General features: G+C 40.0%; 1 protein-coding gene across 1 annotated transcript in view; it reads left to right on the top strand.

The window, feature by feature from the left end:
* RNF169 (ring finger protein 169) overlaps positions 1 to 19,056 on the top strand; it is a 75,261-nt gene that overhangs the window by 19,179 nt on the left and 37,026 nt on the right. The window contains exons 2-3 of the mRNA XM_060176833.1: positions 9,383 to 9,456; positions 17,793 to 17,939. Coding sequence (XP_060032816.1) covers positions 9,383 to 9,456; positions 17,793 to 17,939 — 221 coding nt within the window. The remainder of the gene's footprint in view (positions 1 to 9,382; positions 9,457 to 17,792; positions 17,940 to 19,056) is intronic.

Genomic DNA, 19,056 nt, shown 5'->3' with positions numbered 1-19,056 from the left:
GAAAGAAAGAAAGAAAGAAAGGAAATAACAAAAAACATAAAAGTGTTTTTGAAGTAACTGGAAAATGAATCAAGGGTTGCACATGCATGATCCTGCATGGTGACCTTCCCGTCCCATGTATATCATGAGAGAAAGAGAGAGATATCACAGCACTAGCCCACCATTGATGGAATGAATTCTGTTCATGCTGTCTATGTGCTCCTGTGTGGTGTTGGGGGTTAAATCTAGGGCCTCAAGCATGGTAGGGTGTGTACTCTAACCATTGAGCTATCTACTGGCCCCATAAATGAATGTTTTTATGCATATATTTTATATGCACATAAGATGTATTTTTGAGATAAAAGATATGCTGTGGCCAGCAAAACAGCTCACTTGGATAGTGCACTGCTTTGCCATGTGCATGACCCAGGTTCAAACCCTGTCCCCACCACACAGGGAAATTTAGGTGCTGTGGCTTCTTTCCCTCTTTCTGCCTCTCTGCTTCTGTATAAAAGTCAGCCCAAGTGGTGAAACTCTAGAGATGACCAAAACAAGTTAAAGGATACTCTGTCTTTATTGACCTTGATCAACTTGATACATAAGAGTGTGTTTAATATCTTGAAATCTGACCTATATCACTTTTAATATAGTTTTTTTTTCTAGAAACTGTTCATGCCCTATGCCCATTGTTTATAGAGCTGTTAGAGTTCTCCTGATAGCACAAAGCCTAGAGCCAGATTACCTGAGTTTAAATCATTACAGCAGAGTAGCCTTGGACAAGTTAAACAATTTTGCCTCAGTTTCCTTATCTGTAAAGTGGTGACTGTAGCAGCATTTCCCCCTGCTCCTTGTGAAGAGTAAATAAGTTAATAAAAAAACTGCTTAGAAATGACCCTGGTCTAATAATATAAGTGCTACATAACTGACCATCTTAATGCTGCTGCTGCTGATAGTGAGATCATGGAAATTAGCCTTTTATTAAGTATGTGGCAAATACTTCTTCCAAGTTTATCTTTTCCCTTGGTTTTATTATGCACTACGGATATTTAGGATGAGTTTCTCTAGCCCAATATAAAATTGGCTGTGCAGAGTAAAAGGAAGGTGAGAGCATTTCATGCAGTGTCATAGAGACACTGATTTGACCCAAGAATCCACATATAAAATAAAATATAAAGTATGAGACAAGGGTCAAAATGATTTGAAACTGCAGGAGTAGAAGACTAACACATATAGGTGACCTCTGAAATCATACTGAAGAGCAGTGTAGAACCAGCTCTTGGAATTACAAAAAAAGAAAATAAAAGTAGTTTAAAAGCATACATTGGTCTCCAGTTAAACATCTTAAAGTAGATATCTTTTTAAATAAATATTTGCTTATGGGGGGGCTGGGTGGTGGCCCACCTGGTTGAGTGCATATGTTACCATGAGCAAGGACTGAGGTTCAAGCCTCCACTCCCCACCCGCAGCAGGGAAACTTCAGGGGTGGTCTACATGCATCTTTTCTCTTTACCTCTCCCCTTCCTCTCTCAAATTCTGTCTGTCCTATCAAAAACAGAGAGAGAGTGAGAGAAAAGAAAAAAATGACTACTGCCAAGAATGCTGGATTCATAGTGCTGGCACTAAGCCCCAGTGACAACCCTGGTGGCAATAAAAAATTGGTTTTGATTATTTGTTAAAAAGAATTAGAACAATACTGGGATTGAACCCAAGACCCCATGATCTCATGCATGCAAGTCTTGTGCTATTATGCTGTACAACCACCTGGGCTGTATAAAGCAGATATTAATTAATTATACATATGCATAGTGTTAAGTTTGTTGCCACTTAGCAGCTTTTAAGCTTTTTGATTCACTGTTAATTTTGTCTATAATTCTGAGATACAGATAAGGAAGTCCGGACAGTATTTTTTGCGTGCTTGTTTATTTTTTGGTCCACAAATTGGTAGTAAGGGAGCTTCTCATATTAGAATGTAAGTCTGTTTTGGTCTTGAGATTATTAAATCAAAGCTCTTTTTCATTCTGCCACACTGGCTAGAAACAGGATCTACCAAAAAACTTAAGCACAGCAGGTCCCAAGGGATGATTCCTTTTAGATTTGAGTTGTTATGATAGCACCTGCATCTTCCCAATATAACTGAATGAGGTTCCTTTTCTAATTTTGTATTGAGTGTGATTGCTTTAACAATGACAGTTGATTGCTGATGGTTTGAGGTAGTGAACAAAATACCTGTCTTGCATTACGTTTGCCTGTATTAGTAACAAGTAACTCCACCCAGAGAAAATCTTTTCAGGAAGAAGCTTCAAGGAAATATAGCTGCCCCTGTGCTTTACTCTAGACTGAACGTAGTACTTAGACACTGGTCGCCTATACTTGTCATTCTTGAGGCATCCTAACTTTAAAGAGTTTCTTTTCCGGTTAAACATAGTCAGAGCACAGGAATTAGGAAAGTACCCTGACTGTTGGATTCATAAACAAAGACCAAGCTGTTCAGCATCTCTGACACCTTCTTTCTAGCTTTTTTTTTTTTTCCTCCAGAGTTAGTGCTGGGCTCGGTGCCTGCACTATGAATCCACGGCTCCTGGAGGCCATTCCCCCCCCCTTTTTTTTGTTGCCCTAGTTGTTGCAGCATCATTGCGGTTATTATTGCCATTGTTGACGTTGCTTTGTTGTTGGATAGGACAGAGAGAAATGGAGAGAGGAGGGGAAAACAGAGAGAGAGGGGAGAGAAAGATAGACACCTGCAGACCTGCTTCACCGCCCTTGAAGCGACTTCCCTGCAGGTGGGGAGCCGGGGGCTCGAACCGGGATCCTTACGCCCGTCCCTGAGCTTTGCGCCACGTGTGCTTAACCCACTGCGCCACCGCCCGACCCCCAGCATCTGTATTCTTATATTTATTTCTTTTTATTTTTTATTGCACCAGGGTTATCACTGGGGCTTGGTGTTGACAATATCAATCTACCACTTCTGGTGGCCATTTTTTTCCTTTTTCCTTTCTATTTCATTGGATAGGACAGAGAGAAATTGAGAGAGAAGGGGGAGATAGAGAGGAAGAGGAAGGATAAGATACTTGCAGACCTAGTCACTGCTTGTAAAGCATCCTCCCTGTAGGTGGGAAGCTAGGGCTGAACCCTAGGTCCTTGTGCACGGTAATATATGTGTGTTAACCGAGTACCTCACCACCCAACCAGCACCTGTATTCGTAAAACATTAAACATCATTAAACTTAATGCAAGAATAAGCTAATCTGTATTAATCAGTACTAGTTTTGGTGCATGTAAATTGGTACATATAAACTGGTAAATTTCTCCTCTGCCAGATAATCTTTTTTTAAAATTGATTTACTAATGATCGATAAGACCGTAGGATGAGAGGGGTGCAATTTCACAGAAGTTCCACTGCCAGAGTTCCATATTCCATGCCCTCCATTAGAAGCTTTCCTGTTCTTTATCCCTCTGGGAGCATGGAGCTGGGATCATTATGGGAGTGCAGAAGGTAGAAGGTCTAGCTTCTGTAGTTGCTTCTCTACTGGACATGGGTGTTCTCTGCCAGCTGTCTTTTACTCTCAAATAAATCAAGGCATAGTAGAATATCAGCTAGTATGTTACTTGGTTTTGTATATGAACTTTGAAGTTTTTTAATAAGTGTCCCACAGCATAACAAAACCTAGATTTCTGGCCCTTGTTTTCTGCATCTCTCTGCAGTGTTTAAAATGCTGTGACATAAACAGTGACCGCACTCCCCAGATTCTCAAGCACTGCCTCACTTCCACTTTCCCTTTGGTGGAAAATTAACGTATTCATTAACATTCACCTACACTAGCTGAACTTAATAGTTTTTTTTTTTAAGTCACTGCTTTTTTTTTCTAATATTTTATTTATTTATCCCCTTTTGTTACCCTTGTTGTATTATTGTTGTAGTTATTATTGATGTTGTTGTTGTTGTATAGGACAGAGAGAAATAGAGAGAGGAAAGGAAGACAGAGGGGGAGAGAAAGATAGACACCTGTAGACCTGCTTCCCCACTTGTGAAGTGAGCCCCCCCCCCGCAGGTGGGGAACTGGGGGCTTGAATGTCAGTCCTTGCACTTTGTGCCACGTGCACTTAACCCACTGTGCTATCACCTTACTCCTGGTAGGGTTTTTTTTTTTTTAATTATTATTTCTTTGCCACTTCCTGTAGAAGGATTTTTTCCTTCCAGAGGTTTTTTTTTTTTTTTTTCTGGCTCCAGTAGCTTTCCAGCCCCCTTCTTTTTATATTTTTTTATTTATTATTATTTTTTTAATTTTTTTATTTAAGAAAGGATTAATTAACAAAACCATAGGTTAGGAGGGGTACAACTCCACACATTTCCCACCACCCAATCTCCATAACCCACCCCCTCACCTGATAGCTTTCCCATTCTCTATCTCTCTGGGAGCATGGACCCAGGGTCATTGAGGGTTGCAGAAGGTAGAAGGTCTGGCTTCTGTAATTGCTTCCCCGCTGAACATGGGCATTGACTGGTTGGTCCATACTCCCATTCTGCCTCTCTCTTTCCCTAATAGGGTGTGTCTCTGGGGAAGCTGAGCTCCAGGACACATTGGTGGGGTCTTCAATCCAGGGAAGCCTGGCCAGCATCCTGGTGGCATCTGGAACCTGGTGATTGAAAAGAGAGTTAACATACGAAGCCAAACAAATTGTTGAGCAATCATGGACCCAAAGCTTGGAATAGTGGAGAGGAAGTGTTAGGGAGGTACTCACTGCAAACTCTAGTGTACTTCTCCTTTCAGGTATATATTTTGCAGTAGTTTATGGATACGTGTGAACATAAGCTGTCTCTCACAGAAACTGGTGTATATCTAGGTTATGGGACTTTGTTAGAAAGTGAACCACCTGAGATGAAATTAGAGTGTACTATAAAAGGAAAGGTCTCACCCGAGTAATGAAGCTGAAGGGTTGTCATTCCACACGTGAAGTCTCTGGACACAGTCTGAGGTGAAGCATGTTGAGGTGGCAGTCGTTGCGTTGGTTAGGTCGGCGGATGCAATATTATTTGGTATGGATTGGGACAGGCATACGGAAAAGTGGGCCCTATCCAAGGGTTCCAGGACTGGGGGAAGTAGGGGCTCTATAGTGGAGATGTGAGGTTCCTGCTGTAATTTGATCAGGTCCTGCTTTTAGTTTCCCTTTCAGATCTTCTTAGTCAACTTCTGTTGATGAGTGGGATCATCCCATACTCATCTTTATCTTTCTGACTTAGCTCACTTAACATAATTCCTTCTAGCTCTGTCCAAGATGGGTCAGAGAAGGTGGGTTCATTGTTCTTGATAGCTGCATAGTATTCCATTGTGTATATATACCACAGCTTTCTCAGCCATTCATCTGTTGTTGGGCCCCTGGGTTGCTTCTAGGTTTTAGCTATTATGAATTGTGCCAGCCCCCTTCTTTTATTTGGTAGAACAGAGAAGTTGAGCTGAAAAAGGGAAGTAGAGAGGGAGAAAAAAAAAGACATTGCAGACCTGCTTCACAGCTAGTAAAGAGGCTCCTGTGTGTCCCCCCCGCCCCCCGCATTGGGGGGAGAGGCTCAATCTGGGTCCGTGAGCCTAGTAATGTGTGCACTCAACTGGTTGTACCACCACCTAGCCCCATTCCTCTCCTTTGGCCAAATAATAAAAAAATATTTTGTGTGTTTTGCTTCTTACATCATGGATGAAGCTAAACTATTAGTGATAAAAGTGAATTATTCTTTCCTATTTTGTATATACCTATGTATATCAAGGCAATTGAATCATTGTTATTGTTTCTTATAAGCTGATCTTGTAACTAAGCCATAATTTCTTTGTACAATAACACTACATTCAATTTTATAGTTACTAGACTCTGTTGCATGCTACTCTGTGAACATTTATAAAATGTTTCCACTTAGATCTATAAAATGTTTCCACGTTGATCCTTATAATAGATTATCATGTCATAGGTATTTCGATTTTGCAAAAAAAGGAAGTTGAGAATGTTAGTCACAGTTCTGTTCAGTGAAAGAGCATAAAAGGATTGAAATTGTTAGGAAGGAACTAGGGGAGACACAATTGGCACCTTACCTTGGCACCCTGCCTGAACATCAGGAAAACAAGCACCTGAACTTTTAACTCTGCTGTGCAGCATGTAGCAGCCACAGCACACTCTGTAGGCATACTGGGGCATGCACCCGACCTCGCCATGTGACCGTGTAACCCTGCTAAATGGCACGTAGCTTTTGAACCCCAGATGATTTATAAAGGAGCAAAAGAACATAGTTGGGGAAGGGGGCAAGATTTGAGAGATTATACCTCCTTCCCCTGTATTGGACAATGAATCTCTCTCTCTCTTTTTTTTTTTTTTCAATTTATAGAGTTTGAGGTTTTGTTTCATTTGCAGTGATGACTGAGGAAAACCTTATGTTATAAACATGTTATAAATTTCAATTTTAGAAATTCCAGCAGAAATCTACTCTGACAAATTTAAGCAGAAAAGAAATTTATTGAGAAAGAATGTGGATGACCTAGAATAATCAGCAGATAGCTAGGAAACTTGACTTGGGGCATGGCAAACAAGATCTAAAAGCCAAGTATGTATAATACAAACTCTCTGAAAGTTTTTGAAAATTCTTCATGACCTAGTCTATTTATTTATTTATTTATTTATTTTGCCTCCAGGGTTATTGCTGGGGCTCAGTGCCTGCACCATGAATCCACTGCTCCTGGAGGCCATTTCCCCCCCCCCTTTTGTTGCCCTTGTTTATCATTGCTGTTATCATTATTGTTGTTACTAGCATTGTTGTTATTGTTGTTGGATAGGACAAAGAGAAATGGAGAAAGTACGGGAAAACAGAGAGGGGGAGAGAAAGATAGACACTTGAAGACCTGCTTTACCGCCTGTGAAGCGACTCTCCTGCAGGTGGGGAGCCGGGGGCTCGAACCAGGATCCTTACACTGGTCCTTGTGCTTCATGCCATGTGCACTTAACCTGCTGCGCCACAGTCCAGTGCCCACCTAGTCTATTTTAATTACTCATTGTTTGCTTTAAGGAATGTCTATTTGGTTCATTAGATATATACATAAATATAAATGATAGTTTGTTTATGTTATTGTTCAGTATTTTTTTTAGTCTTACAATCTGCTTTTTAGATCTGTTTTTCTTAAATTTTCAAATTTTGTTGGTATAATTTTGGATTTTTAAATTTCTGCTTAAAATTTTACTAGTTTTGCTGTGTTGTAGCTTCATACAAGTTCATGATTATCTTACTGCTGGATTGCCTTTGTGGCTCTTACGTAATTTCCCTCTTCTTATTGTTGCTCTTCTCTTGGTTTTGCCATGTACTGGTTCTGTGACTTGGGGGAAGTCATTAACCTAATTTTTTCTATTATAAAATGTTACAATAACTACCTATAAAGTTTCTGTGAAGGTTCACATAAAGAATGTATATGACGTACCCTAACATAGAATAGGTTCTCCACAAACAGATTGAAATATATATATATTTTCATATATATATATATATTTTCCTATATGTATATATTTGCCTTTAAGGGCTTTGTTTTGCTTATTCTCTTTACTCTTTAGAGCATCTACTTTTAAATATTGCTTGCAATTGGAAATATACTTAATGAACATTATTAAAGTTGTCATTAGGAAATTTTTAAATAAGTGAAGATGGAATGTTTGCTTTCCAAATCCAGGTTCTGAACAGTCTCTTTACAATAGTCAAGTAGCAGTGAAGTTGGCTTAGTGGGAGAGCACAGAACTTAGATGTAACATGTGCTTCCATATGATCCTGGGTTAAACGCTAGAGCAATACTCTAGTTCAGTAAATGAATCTTTCAGTAAAATAAAATAATTGAAACAACTGAAAGTGGGCAAGAATTAATTTTTAAGTTAATTTTTATACAACAGGCATTTATGATGGGATGTATAGTTGTTAGAATATTTAAAGGTAATACTATATTTAGATATCTAAATATATATGGTGTGCATAGAATTCTGATGTACACATATTTTCTTCCATAGTGCTTACAACCACTAGTTGTATTATATCCACAGACTTGTTTGTTAATTGTCTCCCTCTTCCTTAAGACTGTAACTTCTGTGAGAACAATATTTGTTCAGGGCCCTTTAAAACTTATGTTTATAATGCTATACTTATTATTTTATATAGTTTTATATTATGTAATATGCCGTATATACATACACACACACACACACACACACATATATATAAAGAGAGACAGAGAAATAGAACATCACTTTGACACATATGGTGCCAGAATGAACTCATGCTTGCAAGTCTAATGTTTTATCTACTGTGCCACCTCCCAGGCTGATGTTTGTTCAGTGCCTTCCCTCAGTGATTAGAAACCTGAGGAAAATGGGTCGATACTGGGGCAGCTTGGAATGTTCCTACTCATGACCACAGAATGTGAGCTCAGATCTACAGAGGTGCAGAGGTCACATGGGCTCCTTAGCTGAATATGGGCCCTAGATCACATCAAATTGATGGGGTTTACAGTAAAAAATATTTATACCCCTTTCCCATATTAGGGAGCTACTGTCTCCCCTGATCCAGCTTTCTGGTCCTTTTCCCAGCTATGACATCATCTCCCCAGACAATAACTTGGATCTACCTGCATATCAGATTTCAGGCTCAGGGGAAAAAAAAAAACAAACTAGTATAGCCACAGGCCCTTTGGAATATAACTAAAATATGCCTACTAGCTATCTACAAAATGGAGGACTCCTCCCCCAACTCTTCATCTGCACTATTCCAGCCTTTAGGTCCATGATTGGTCAGCAATTTGGCTTTGTATGTTAACTCTCTTTTCATATATATATATATATATATATATATATATATATATATATATATATATATATATATGTGTGTGTGTGTGTATATATATATGTATATATATATATTCTTTATTTATTGGATAGACACAGCCAGAAATTGAGAGGGAATGGGGTGATAGGGAGAGACAGAGAGATACCTGTAGCCCTGCTTCACCACTTGTGAAGCTTTCCCCTTGCAGGTGGCGATCAGGGACTCAAACCTGGGTCCATACTCCCAGAAGGTTAAAGAATAAGAAAGCTAACAGGAGAGAGAATTGGATACAGAGTTCTGTTGGTGGGAATTGTGTGGAGTTGTACCCCTCTTATCCTATGGTTTAGTCAATGTTTCCTTTTTATAAATAAAAAATTTAAAAAATAAAAAAGTATGCCTGATTTTGACCATTGGTAAATACTGTTGAACAAGGGAATGGATATTCAAAAATATTCAAAATATAATGACCACAATTGTATAGTTTGTAATCTGAAAGCATCTGTAGGACAAAGTCTTGGTTGTTTCATGGAAAGTCTTATTTAAAAATATTTTCTTTTCCTTTTATTCCAGAGTTTATATTCAGAGCACCAATCAAATTAAGCAAGCCTGGGGAACTCTGTGAGGAATATGAAAGCCTAAGAAAGGTAATAGTATATGACACTCATTCTTAAAGTCAACTGAAATAATGACTTTTAAAAACGCTTAGTTTGGGAGAACTTCCAGGGTGGAGCTATGGCAACCTAGTCACAGAAAGTTGGCTCTCCTCCAGAAAGCATATATTATAGCAGAATAATGAGTTTCACAGAGAACAGCTAGGATTTCTGATAAAGAAAGGAATATCACTATCTGAAGGTTGATGATTGCATGTGGACAGCAAGAACTGGAGGTTAAAGCTATAAGCAGAAAGGTGGTGCTGCTTTGCCAGCAGGCGCCATATTTGCATTTGCATCTGTTGGACTAAAAGGGCCCTCTGGTCACTCAGTTACTGAGTGGCTTAAAAAAGGAGTTTGTAACTGCTGTTTAGAGCTGCAGAAGCCATAAGCCCTTACGTGAACCCAAAGAAGCCATCCAGAGGGCACCAGAGAACTGAACTCTCTACCTGTAGGGCAGCTGGGAAGCCTACCAAACTTTAAGGTATTCCAACTGCCATAGAGACCCTGGTGAATGGTGTCAGACTTCCTGCAGGAAGGAAAGTGACTTTGAACTCAAAGCAGAACTCCCACTTTTAGGAATCAATCTGGGAAGAGAAGGAGGTCTGGGATCTTCCTTCCCCCTCCCCCTGGGCTCTGTTTAAGGGATGTCAGATTGCCATAACACTAGGTGAATTCTTGAGAACTCCTCCATTCCCTGTCATAGTTCATATACAAAACAGAACCCAGCACCATCTGCTGGCCAACATCAGAAACAAAAACTCATGGGTAAAACTAGGAAAATGCTGGCTCTGTAACACCAGGGCGAGAGCGAGGAACACGATGATGCAGATCCAGAAGAGCTCTCAACAGAGACAGAATTTAGGGAATACACTGTCAGGAAATTTGAGGAAATACAAAGCTCTCAAGTTAATCTGGAGAGATTCGTTAAAAAAAATCCATGACTTCAATGAGTCACTTCATAGGAAAATGAAAAACCTGAAAACAGAACTACAAAGTGTGAAGGACACTTTGCATACGCTCCAGTCTCAAGTAGCAAGTCAAGGAAGTAAACTTACCCATGGAGAGGAGAGGACATCAGAAACAGAAGACAGAATGACAGCACTCTTTGACTTCAAAGTCGGAGAAAAAAGGCTTTAAGAAAAATGAAGCAACTCTTCAAGAGATTGCAGACTCCACTAGCAAAGCAAATATCAGAATTACAGGTATCTCGGAGAAGGGAGAAGGAAGGGAGCAGAAACCACATTCAAAGATATAATAATGGAAAATTTTCCAAATCTGGGATATGGTCAGAATGTAAATGTTCAGGAAGCAGAAAACCCCCAAATTCCTAAACCCAAACAGGCCTATACCAAGACATATTATTGTGATTATCAAGAGTCCAGGACAAAGGTAAATGTTTATAAACTGTGAGGGAAAAGAAGAAAATGACTTTAAAAAGTCACACTCAAATCAGACTTTTCTGCAGGAACCATGCAAGCCAGGAGAGAGAGGAGTGGCATATTCAGGGTTTTAAAAGACAACAACTAAAGGAGTTTGCCATTACCAGACCTGCTTTGCAAGGTTTACCAAAAGGAGTGCCACAGGGAAAGTAGCAAGGAACATTTAATCCTCAGCAAGGCTGTGCACATTAAAACAGACCAAGGAACACAAGCCATAGAAATACAAGACAGCTTTAAAGTAAAGTATGAAAGAGGAGGAAGAAATGGATAGATGAAATAGCTATTCAAGCAAAGAATGGTGAGACAAGAACAGTTTTAAAAAAGACTCAGCGGGGGGGGGGGGGAAGGCTGGGCAGTGGCACACTGGGTTAAGTACACATGATACGAAGTTCCAAGGACCCACACAAGAATCCTGGATTGACCCCTGCCCAGCTCCTTACCTACAGAGGGGTCACTCCACAAATGGTGAAGCAGGTCTGCAGGTGTCTATCTTTCTCTCTCCCTCTCTGTCTTCCCCTCCCCTCTCTATGTCTCTCTGTCCTATCCAAAAAAATTAAAAAAAAAAAAAGCCAGTGGATTTGTAGTACAGGCACCGAGCGCCAGTGGTAACCCTGGAGGCAAAATAAATAAAAAAGACCCTCTTAGATGTATGTGTATGTATATATATATATGTGTGTGTGTGTGTGTGTATTATATATACATAGTACTTTTTGTGTGTAACACATTCACACACATACAGTAATTTATTTTTATATATTTATTTTCCCTTTTGTTGCCCTTTTTTAATTGTTGTTGTAGTTATTGTTGTTATTGATGTCGTCATTGTTGAATAGGACAGAGAGAAATGGAGAGAGGAAGGGAAGACAGAGGGCGAGAGAAAGATAGACACCTGCAGGCCTGCTTAACTGATTGCTAGTAAAGCCTGCAGGTGGAGAGCCGGGGACTCAAACCAGGATCCTTATGCTGGTCCTTGTGCTTCACCCCACGTGTGCTACTGCCTGACACTCCCCTCTATGTCTTTTTAAATGATGTCATTTTCTCTCTACTACTTTTAAGTCTTTCTTACATATACATAAGTTTGTTTTACTCACCCTTCTTAATATGTAATACTTTGAAGTTCTTTAATTTGGTATATGTATTCAAAGACTCTTGTTGCTGTAGTTTATATCGATCACCAAATAACCTACATTTCTCTGAAAGGTAACTATTGAATGGTTTCTCTCATATGTGCAATATAAAACTGAAACACATGAATTTACTAAAAAGAAAACAAAAACACCCAAACTTTGCTAAGATTTAGTTAAAACTCTGGTGGTTCTCCTTTGGGGAAAGTGAGGAGAGCCATAGTGGGGAGCACAGACCTGTACTGGGGGATGTGATGTGGGACTCAACTCCTGTAATCTCATTATTTTATTTTATTTATTATTTGATAGAGACAGAAATTGAGAGGGGAGGGGAGATAGAGAGGGAGAGAAACAGAGAGACACCTGCAGCTCTACTTCACCACTCGTGAAGCTTTCCCCTCGCAGGTGGAGACCAGGACCTTGAACCCAGGCCCTTGCGCACTGTAGTGTGTGCACTTTAACCAGGTGAGCTATTGCCTGGTTTCCTGCCCCCTTGTAATCTTATGATCTTGTAAATCATTGTTATATCACTAATAAAAAATTCCTGGGAATTTTTACTTAGTAGAGGTTTTTATTTTTATTTATTTACTTTTGCTACCAGTTTTTTTTCTCTCTCTAAAAAAATAAATAAGGGTGCCGGGCAGTAGCGCAGCGGGATAAGCGCACACGGCACAAAGCACAAGGACTGGAGTAAGGATCCTGGTTCGAGCCCCTGGCTCTCCACCTGCAGGGGAGTTGCTTCACAAGCATTGAAGCAGGTCTGCAGGTGTCTATCTTTCTGTCTTTTCCTCTCTTGATTCTGTCTGTCCTATCTAACAACAATGATAGCAATAACAACAGCAGTAATAACAACAGCAATGATAAACAACAAGGGCAACAAAGGGGAAAAAACGGTCTCTAGGAACAGTGAACTTGTAGTGTAGGCACCGATCCCCAGCAATAACCATAGAGGCAATAAAATAAAATAAAAAAATAAATAAAAACTCTCCCAGAGATTAAATTCTCAGTTCTTATAAATCACTACTAGAAGGGACAGAAAATAACTTCTATAGAAACTAGTATAGGGATCACATGATTCATGTGGAGATTTATTTTTTTATTATTCTTTTTAAGAAAGGATTAATTAACAAAACCATAGGGTAGGAGGGGTACAACTCCACACAATTCCCACCACCCAATCTCCATAACCCACCCCCTCCCCTGATAGCTTTCCCACTCTCCATCCCTCTGGGAGCATGGACCCAGGGTCATTGTGGGTTGCAGAAGGTAGAAGGTCTGGCTTCTGTAATTGCTTCCCCGCTGAACATGGGCGTTGACTGGTCGGTCCATACTCCCAGTCTGTCGTTTTCGACGGGTTAGGTTGTTTTCGCCGGGCTGGCTTCACGGGCAGGTAACAGACGACCAGGGACTCATAGTTGAGCTGTAGGCAGTATCTCTTTATTCATGCAGGACGCAGCACAATCTAAGACGAGCTAAGCTAAACTCAAGGTAAAGTACTCTAAAACTCACAATGCTGTCTTTATATATACTTCCCAAGTAGGGTGGAAACAGGATGTGACATAGAGAGGGTGGAGAGAAAAGTGACTGGTGAAAATCAGAGTGTGACAAAGAAGGGGCAGAGCAGGAGAGAATCCTATCACTGAACCACAATGCCCTGGAGGGAGGGTGGAACTTGTTAACAGTGATTATGTAAATAGAATAGTGTTAAGCAGGGGGGATTTAAACCAAATGAAACAGAAGGGGTCTCATGCATACCAACAATTCCCCCTTTCTTTTTAACTAATGGCCATTATGGGGTGAACAGAAACGTATATCGTACAGGCGTTTTCAAAAGAACTGGCATATAACATGGAAAACAAAATAGACGAGCAGCAATAACCAGTGTGATGCCAAGTGGAGCTTTTCTTGCCTCAAAGGGCAAGGCCTAGCAGGCGAAAGGGCATTTCTTGCCTCTGGGAGTGCTTCATGCCTCTGGGGGCATCTCTTGCCTCAAAGGGCGTTTCCTGCTTTTGTGGGCATCTCTTGCCTCTTGGGGCGCTTCATGCCTCTGTGGGCATAACCTAATAAGGAGGGGGAGCTTTCTGCCTCTGGGACAGAGCCTGCAGGTGAGGGGACATGATCTATAAAGTTTCAAGGCAACTGGCTGAAGTTAGTCTTTAAGAAACACAGCAGTGTGTACCAGTAAGTCTGATGGAGGTGTCAGTCTAAAGTAGCTGACCACAGAAGAAAATGCCAAGGGATGAAACGCTGTATGTCTGTCTCGATGGGGAATGGCGGCCACCTGAATTCTGCTTTTCTGTAGAGAGTGATCTTTGGACTCTGTGAATCTGTTTCTTCAGGTCGTGCCAGGTCTCATCATTGGTTTCCGGGGGCGATGTCAGAGAACCGGATCCAAATGGATTTCCAGGAATTCCATTTGAGTAGATGCTTTTTCATGTGAAGACTTTGACAGCTGAAATTCACTTACTTGTTGAACAAAACTTGTAGCAGATTAGAAGTTTACTATAATTGATAACTCCATTATAATTGGAAGTCCTTTCTAATATGATTTTAAGGTTGTTTAAACAGTTTAAACTCAATAAAATGTGGAAAGGTAAACAGAAGAACCACGGTTAAAAGCCTCAGGCATGAGAATAATTAACATAATCATTGCACTATCTGCCCCACCCATAACTCATACAGTTTTCAGGATTAAACGTTTCAGATTCATGTCAAGATGTAAAAGAGAAATCAAAGGAGGGAAAAAACAATTTTTTGGATTGTTTCTGGATGTCTCTAGAAATCATGGCTGCATCTAGCATTTTTTTTAAGTCAATGTCAAACAAAAATTCAGTCATTCAAATCATTCTCTTATGAAACACAACTTGAACCAGATTATCAAGATCTCACCATGTAGGATTAAGAATCCCCGGAGGGCGACCTAGTCCAAAAAGCTCCTCGAAATTCCATTTAGGGTGTTTCTGACTGTTCTTGCTGGATTGCTTCAGGCACCCATTTTTAAAAGTGTCTTCCCATCGAAGAAAGAATCCAATCAGGAGAGTAGAACTAACCACGTGTCTCCATACTTGGGAACTGCCAGGGTACTGGAGAATGCTCTTCAAATTAGAGTAGTCCTTCTCCATGGGGAACATTCGAGAAGAAGTCCAGAAAGTCCCAGTGGAAATCCCCATGCATATCCCAAGGTCTATGATTACGGTCATAAAGAACCAAATTGTGGCCCGGAGCAAAATGTAGTCCTTTTCCTCAGAAAACATGGGAGAGGGAATCCAGAAAGTCCAAGGAGAAATCTCTGTGCATCTCCCAAGCTCTATGATCTTGGTCATAAGAAACCAAAGTTCCCGGTGAGGGAACCGAAGTGTGGCCCAGAGTAAAATGTTCCAGAGACAGAGAAACTGTCTCATAATGAAACAGTAGAGGCTTTGGCAAACCTCTTCGTAAGTAAAAGAGAAGACCATAGTGCATAGGTAGGCAAAGTCTTCACTTATCTGGGAGTTGCGCAGGTCTAGTCCCACGTTGTGGCGCCATATGTCGTTTTCGACGGGTTAGGTTGTTTTCGCCGGGCTGGCTTCACGGGCAGGTAACAGACGACCAGGGACTCATAGTTGAGCTGTAGGCAGTATCTCTTTATTCATGCAGGACGCAGCACAATCTAAGACGAGCTAAGCTAAACTCAAGGTAAAGTACTCTAAAACTCACAATGCTGTCTTTATATATACTTCCCAAGTAGGGTGGAAACAGGATGTGACATAGAGAGGGTGGAGAGAAAAGTGACTGGTGAAAATCAGAGTGTGACAAAGAAGGGGCAGAGCAGGAGAGAATCCTATCACTGAACCACAATGCCCTGGAGGGAGGGTGGAACTTGTTAACAGTGATTATGTAAATAGAATAGTGTTAAGCAGGGGGGATTTAAACCAAATGAAACAGAAGGGGTCTCATGCATACCAACACCAGTCTGCCTCTCTCTTTCCCTAGTAGGGTGGGTCTCTGGGGAAGCGGAGCTCCAGGACACATTGGTGGGGTCTTCAATCCAGGGAAGCCTGGCCAGCATCCTGGTGGCATCTGGAACCTGGTGACTGAAAAGAGAGTTAACATACGAAGCCAAACAATTTGTTGAGCAACATGTGGAGATTTAAATATATGTATGGGGGCAGGGGTAAATAGTAATGGTTATGCAAAGAGATGCTCATGTCTGAGCCTCCGAAGTCCCAGGTTCAATCCCCTGCACCACCATAAACCAGACTTGAGCAGTGCTCTAGAGACCTGAGTTCTGTGATGTAAATCCAAGGGCTAGTTTTGTTCCCTTATTTTGTTTCTTTGTGAGTTCTGTGATATAAATCCAAGGGCTAGTTTTGCTCCCTTATTTTGTTTCTTTGTGTTCCATAAGTAGTGAAATCATCAGGTATTTGGCTCCTTTTCTGACAGGTTTGCTTTCTTCCTGGCTTTGGATTTGCTTTTCTTCCCTCATGTTCTTGTTTGAATTGGGGAGATTTGGATTATGTTATTTTATTTAAATTTCCTCCTGGCATAGCTTTGTGTTGGTGTTCTTTATTTATGTCTAACCTCTTGAATTAGACTTAGTGTGTTAAAACTAGCTCAAGTTTACAGGAATGAGATCTACAAAAAATGATAAAACTAGAGCTTTATTTTTGTTATTGCTCTTTTTCTTAAACCCTGAGGCAACAACCAGTGAAAAATGTTAATTTTTTCTCAAGTATGTTAAAAAATATTAGTAGTCTATAATTGTTTTTTTAAAGTATTTTATTTATATTGAGAAAGATAGGAGGAGAGAGAGAAAGAACCATACATTACTCTGGTACTTGTGCTGCCAGGAATGGAGCTTGGAACCTCATGTTTGAGAGTTCAGTGCTTTATCCACTGTGCCACCTCCCAGACCACAGTAGTCTATAATTGATTTGATAAATATATGTCACCTAAATTTTATTAAAACTCTGGGCAGTGAAAAAAGAATAAGAAGAGATAAAGAGAGGGAACTCTTGGTGTTACGTAAGTACACAGCAATATGTATACTATATATTTTTTATTACTAGCTCTCATTTACTTTGTAACAAAAATATCTGCAAAACTAGGAGTTATTGTACTCTTTTTGTGACTGAGCATATGATGTTTCATTTGCCCAAGATTATGTAGCTGGCAAAAAGGAGATGTAACCAGGAATGTAGGTTTTTATTCTGAATTCTATCTTATTTTCATAATTCTATGCAAATGAGATGTATATACTTCTCATTTCAATCTTCTGTAGGCAACATATCTTAACCTGTGCTCTGGACCATAGGGTAACAGCATAAATTGTATGACATTAGAAGTGAAATCAGTCTTTTATATTATTGCTGCCACTTGGTCTGGATATTTGTCTTGCCTATCCCAGCATCTCTGGCCCTCTGTGGACTTCATCTCTGCTGCTTCTCCTACTCTAATATAGTTATCCAATTTATGGAATAAAGGAAGTTTGTAGGTTCAACCTTTTGGGTTAAGTGAACCCTTTTACTATATATCTTATCTTAGCATTAAGAGTTTCATTTTGCCCATGAGTGAAGAACAGTTAAATCTTAAGCCTTGAGACCTTTGGCAAGAGCTAAGTAAAAGCAGATTTACTTAAAAATCAAGAGAGTTACATATCCAATAAAAAAATAAAAAGTAGGCTCAAAAATGCCATTTGATCTAAGAGACTACTGACTAAGAGATGTTTTTATGTCTCTGGTTGCCTAAAAAGCTACTACTGTCTTGATGTGATTTGTATTTTTAGCTAAGAGGAGACAAGTTACAAGAGGAGAAAACCTCTGAAGATCACAAGCTGTTATCAGAGGACACAGAAACAGCAAAGAGGAAAATGGACGAACAGAGAAAACGACATGAGCCATTTGTACCATTTGTACCGAAAAATCTAGAGCGAGTAAGTAAATCATTGTTATTAACATCTGCCTTAGAACCAGCAATTAGTGCAAGTGAAATGGATTTGAAAAACCTATGCTGGTACATTCTGAGATCAATAACAGTAAGGACTGAATCTTAAAAGTAGGGAGATTTGTGTGGAAAGAATGAGAGGAAAACCTAATATACAATATATTGCTTATAGTAAGTTTTATAATTGTCATTTTTGATTTATATGTTGTTATTTGACATTTAAATTTTATCTGCTATATTATCATATTTTCTTAAAATTTACTTCCCTTTATTTGTGTGTGTGTGTGTCACTGTGATCTCAGGCATGGATGATTTCACTACTGTGCATCATTTTCTCATTCAGATAGAGGGAATCAAGAAAGGGAGAGACACCACTACACTGGGACTTCCTCTGGTGGCACATTCTGTTTCTTTAATTTTTTTTTACTATATTTATTTATTGGATAGAGACAGCCAGAAATAAATAGGGAATGGAGAGAGAGAGAGACAGAGACAGAGACAGAGAGACATCTGAAGTACTACCGGGTCCTTGTGCAAAGTAACCTGTGAGTTCAACTAGGTGCGCCACCACCCGGCCCCTGTGGCACATTCTTTATAGCATCCTATAAAGGATATGCTAAATATGAGATAAGTTCTCAGTATTGGGTTACATATTTAGTGGGATTCACTTTTATTAAGCATTAGGTTTTTTTTCAGGATTTTAAACTTTATTTGGAAGCATTAGGTTTAAACTTGTTTTTTATTTTAATTTTTATCTGTTTTTTTTTTTTTTTTTGTCTCCAGGGTTATCACTGGGGTTTGGTGCCTGTACTATGAATCCACTGCTCCTGGAGGCTATTTTTTCCCTTTTGTTGCCCTTGTCGTTTATCGTTGTTGCTGTCATTGTTGTTTTCGGATAGGACAGAGAGAAATGGAGAGAGGAGGGGAAGTTAGAGAAGGGGAGAGAGAAAGATAGATACCTGCAGACTGGCTTCACTGCTTGTGAAGGGACCCTCCTGCAGGTGGGGAGCCTGGGGCTCCAACCGGGATCCTTACACCAGTCCTTGCACTTTGCACCATGTGCGCTTAATCCGCTGCACTACCACCTGGCCCCCAGGTTTAAACTT

The sequence above is a fragment of the Erinaceus europaeus genome, chromosome 17 (assembly GCF_950295315.1).
Source record: "Erinaceus europaeus chromosome 17, mEriEur2.1, whole genome shotgun sequence".
NCBI lineage: Eukaryota > Metazoa > Chordata > Mammalia > Eulipotyphla > Erinaceidae > Erinaceus > Erinaceus europaeus.
The sequence above is the reverse complement of the archived record's forward strand: the minus strand, read 5'-3'. Positions and strand labels throughout refer to the sequence as shown.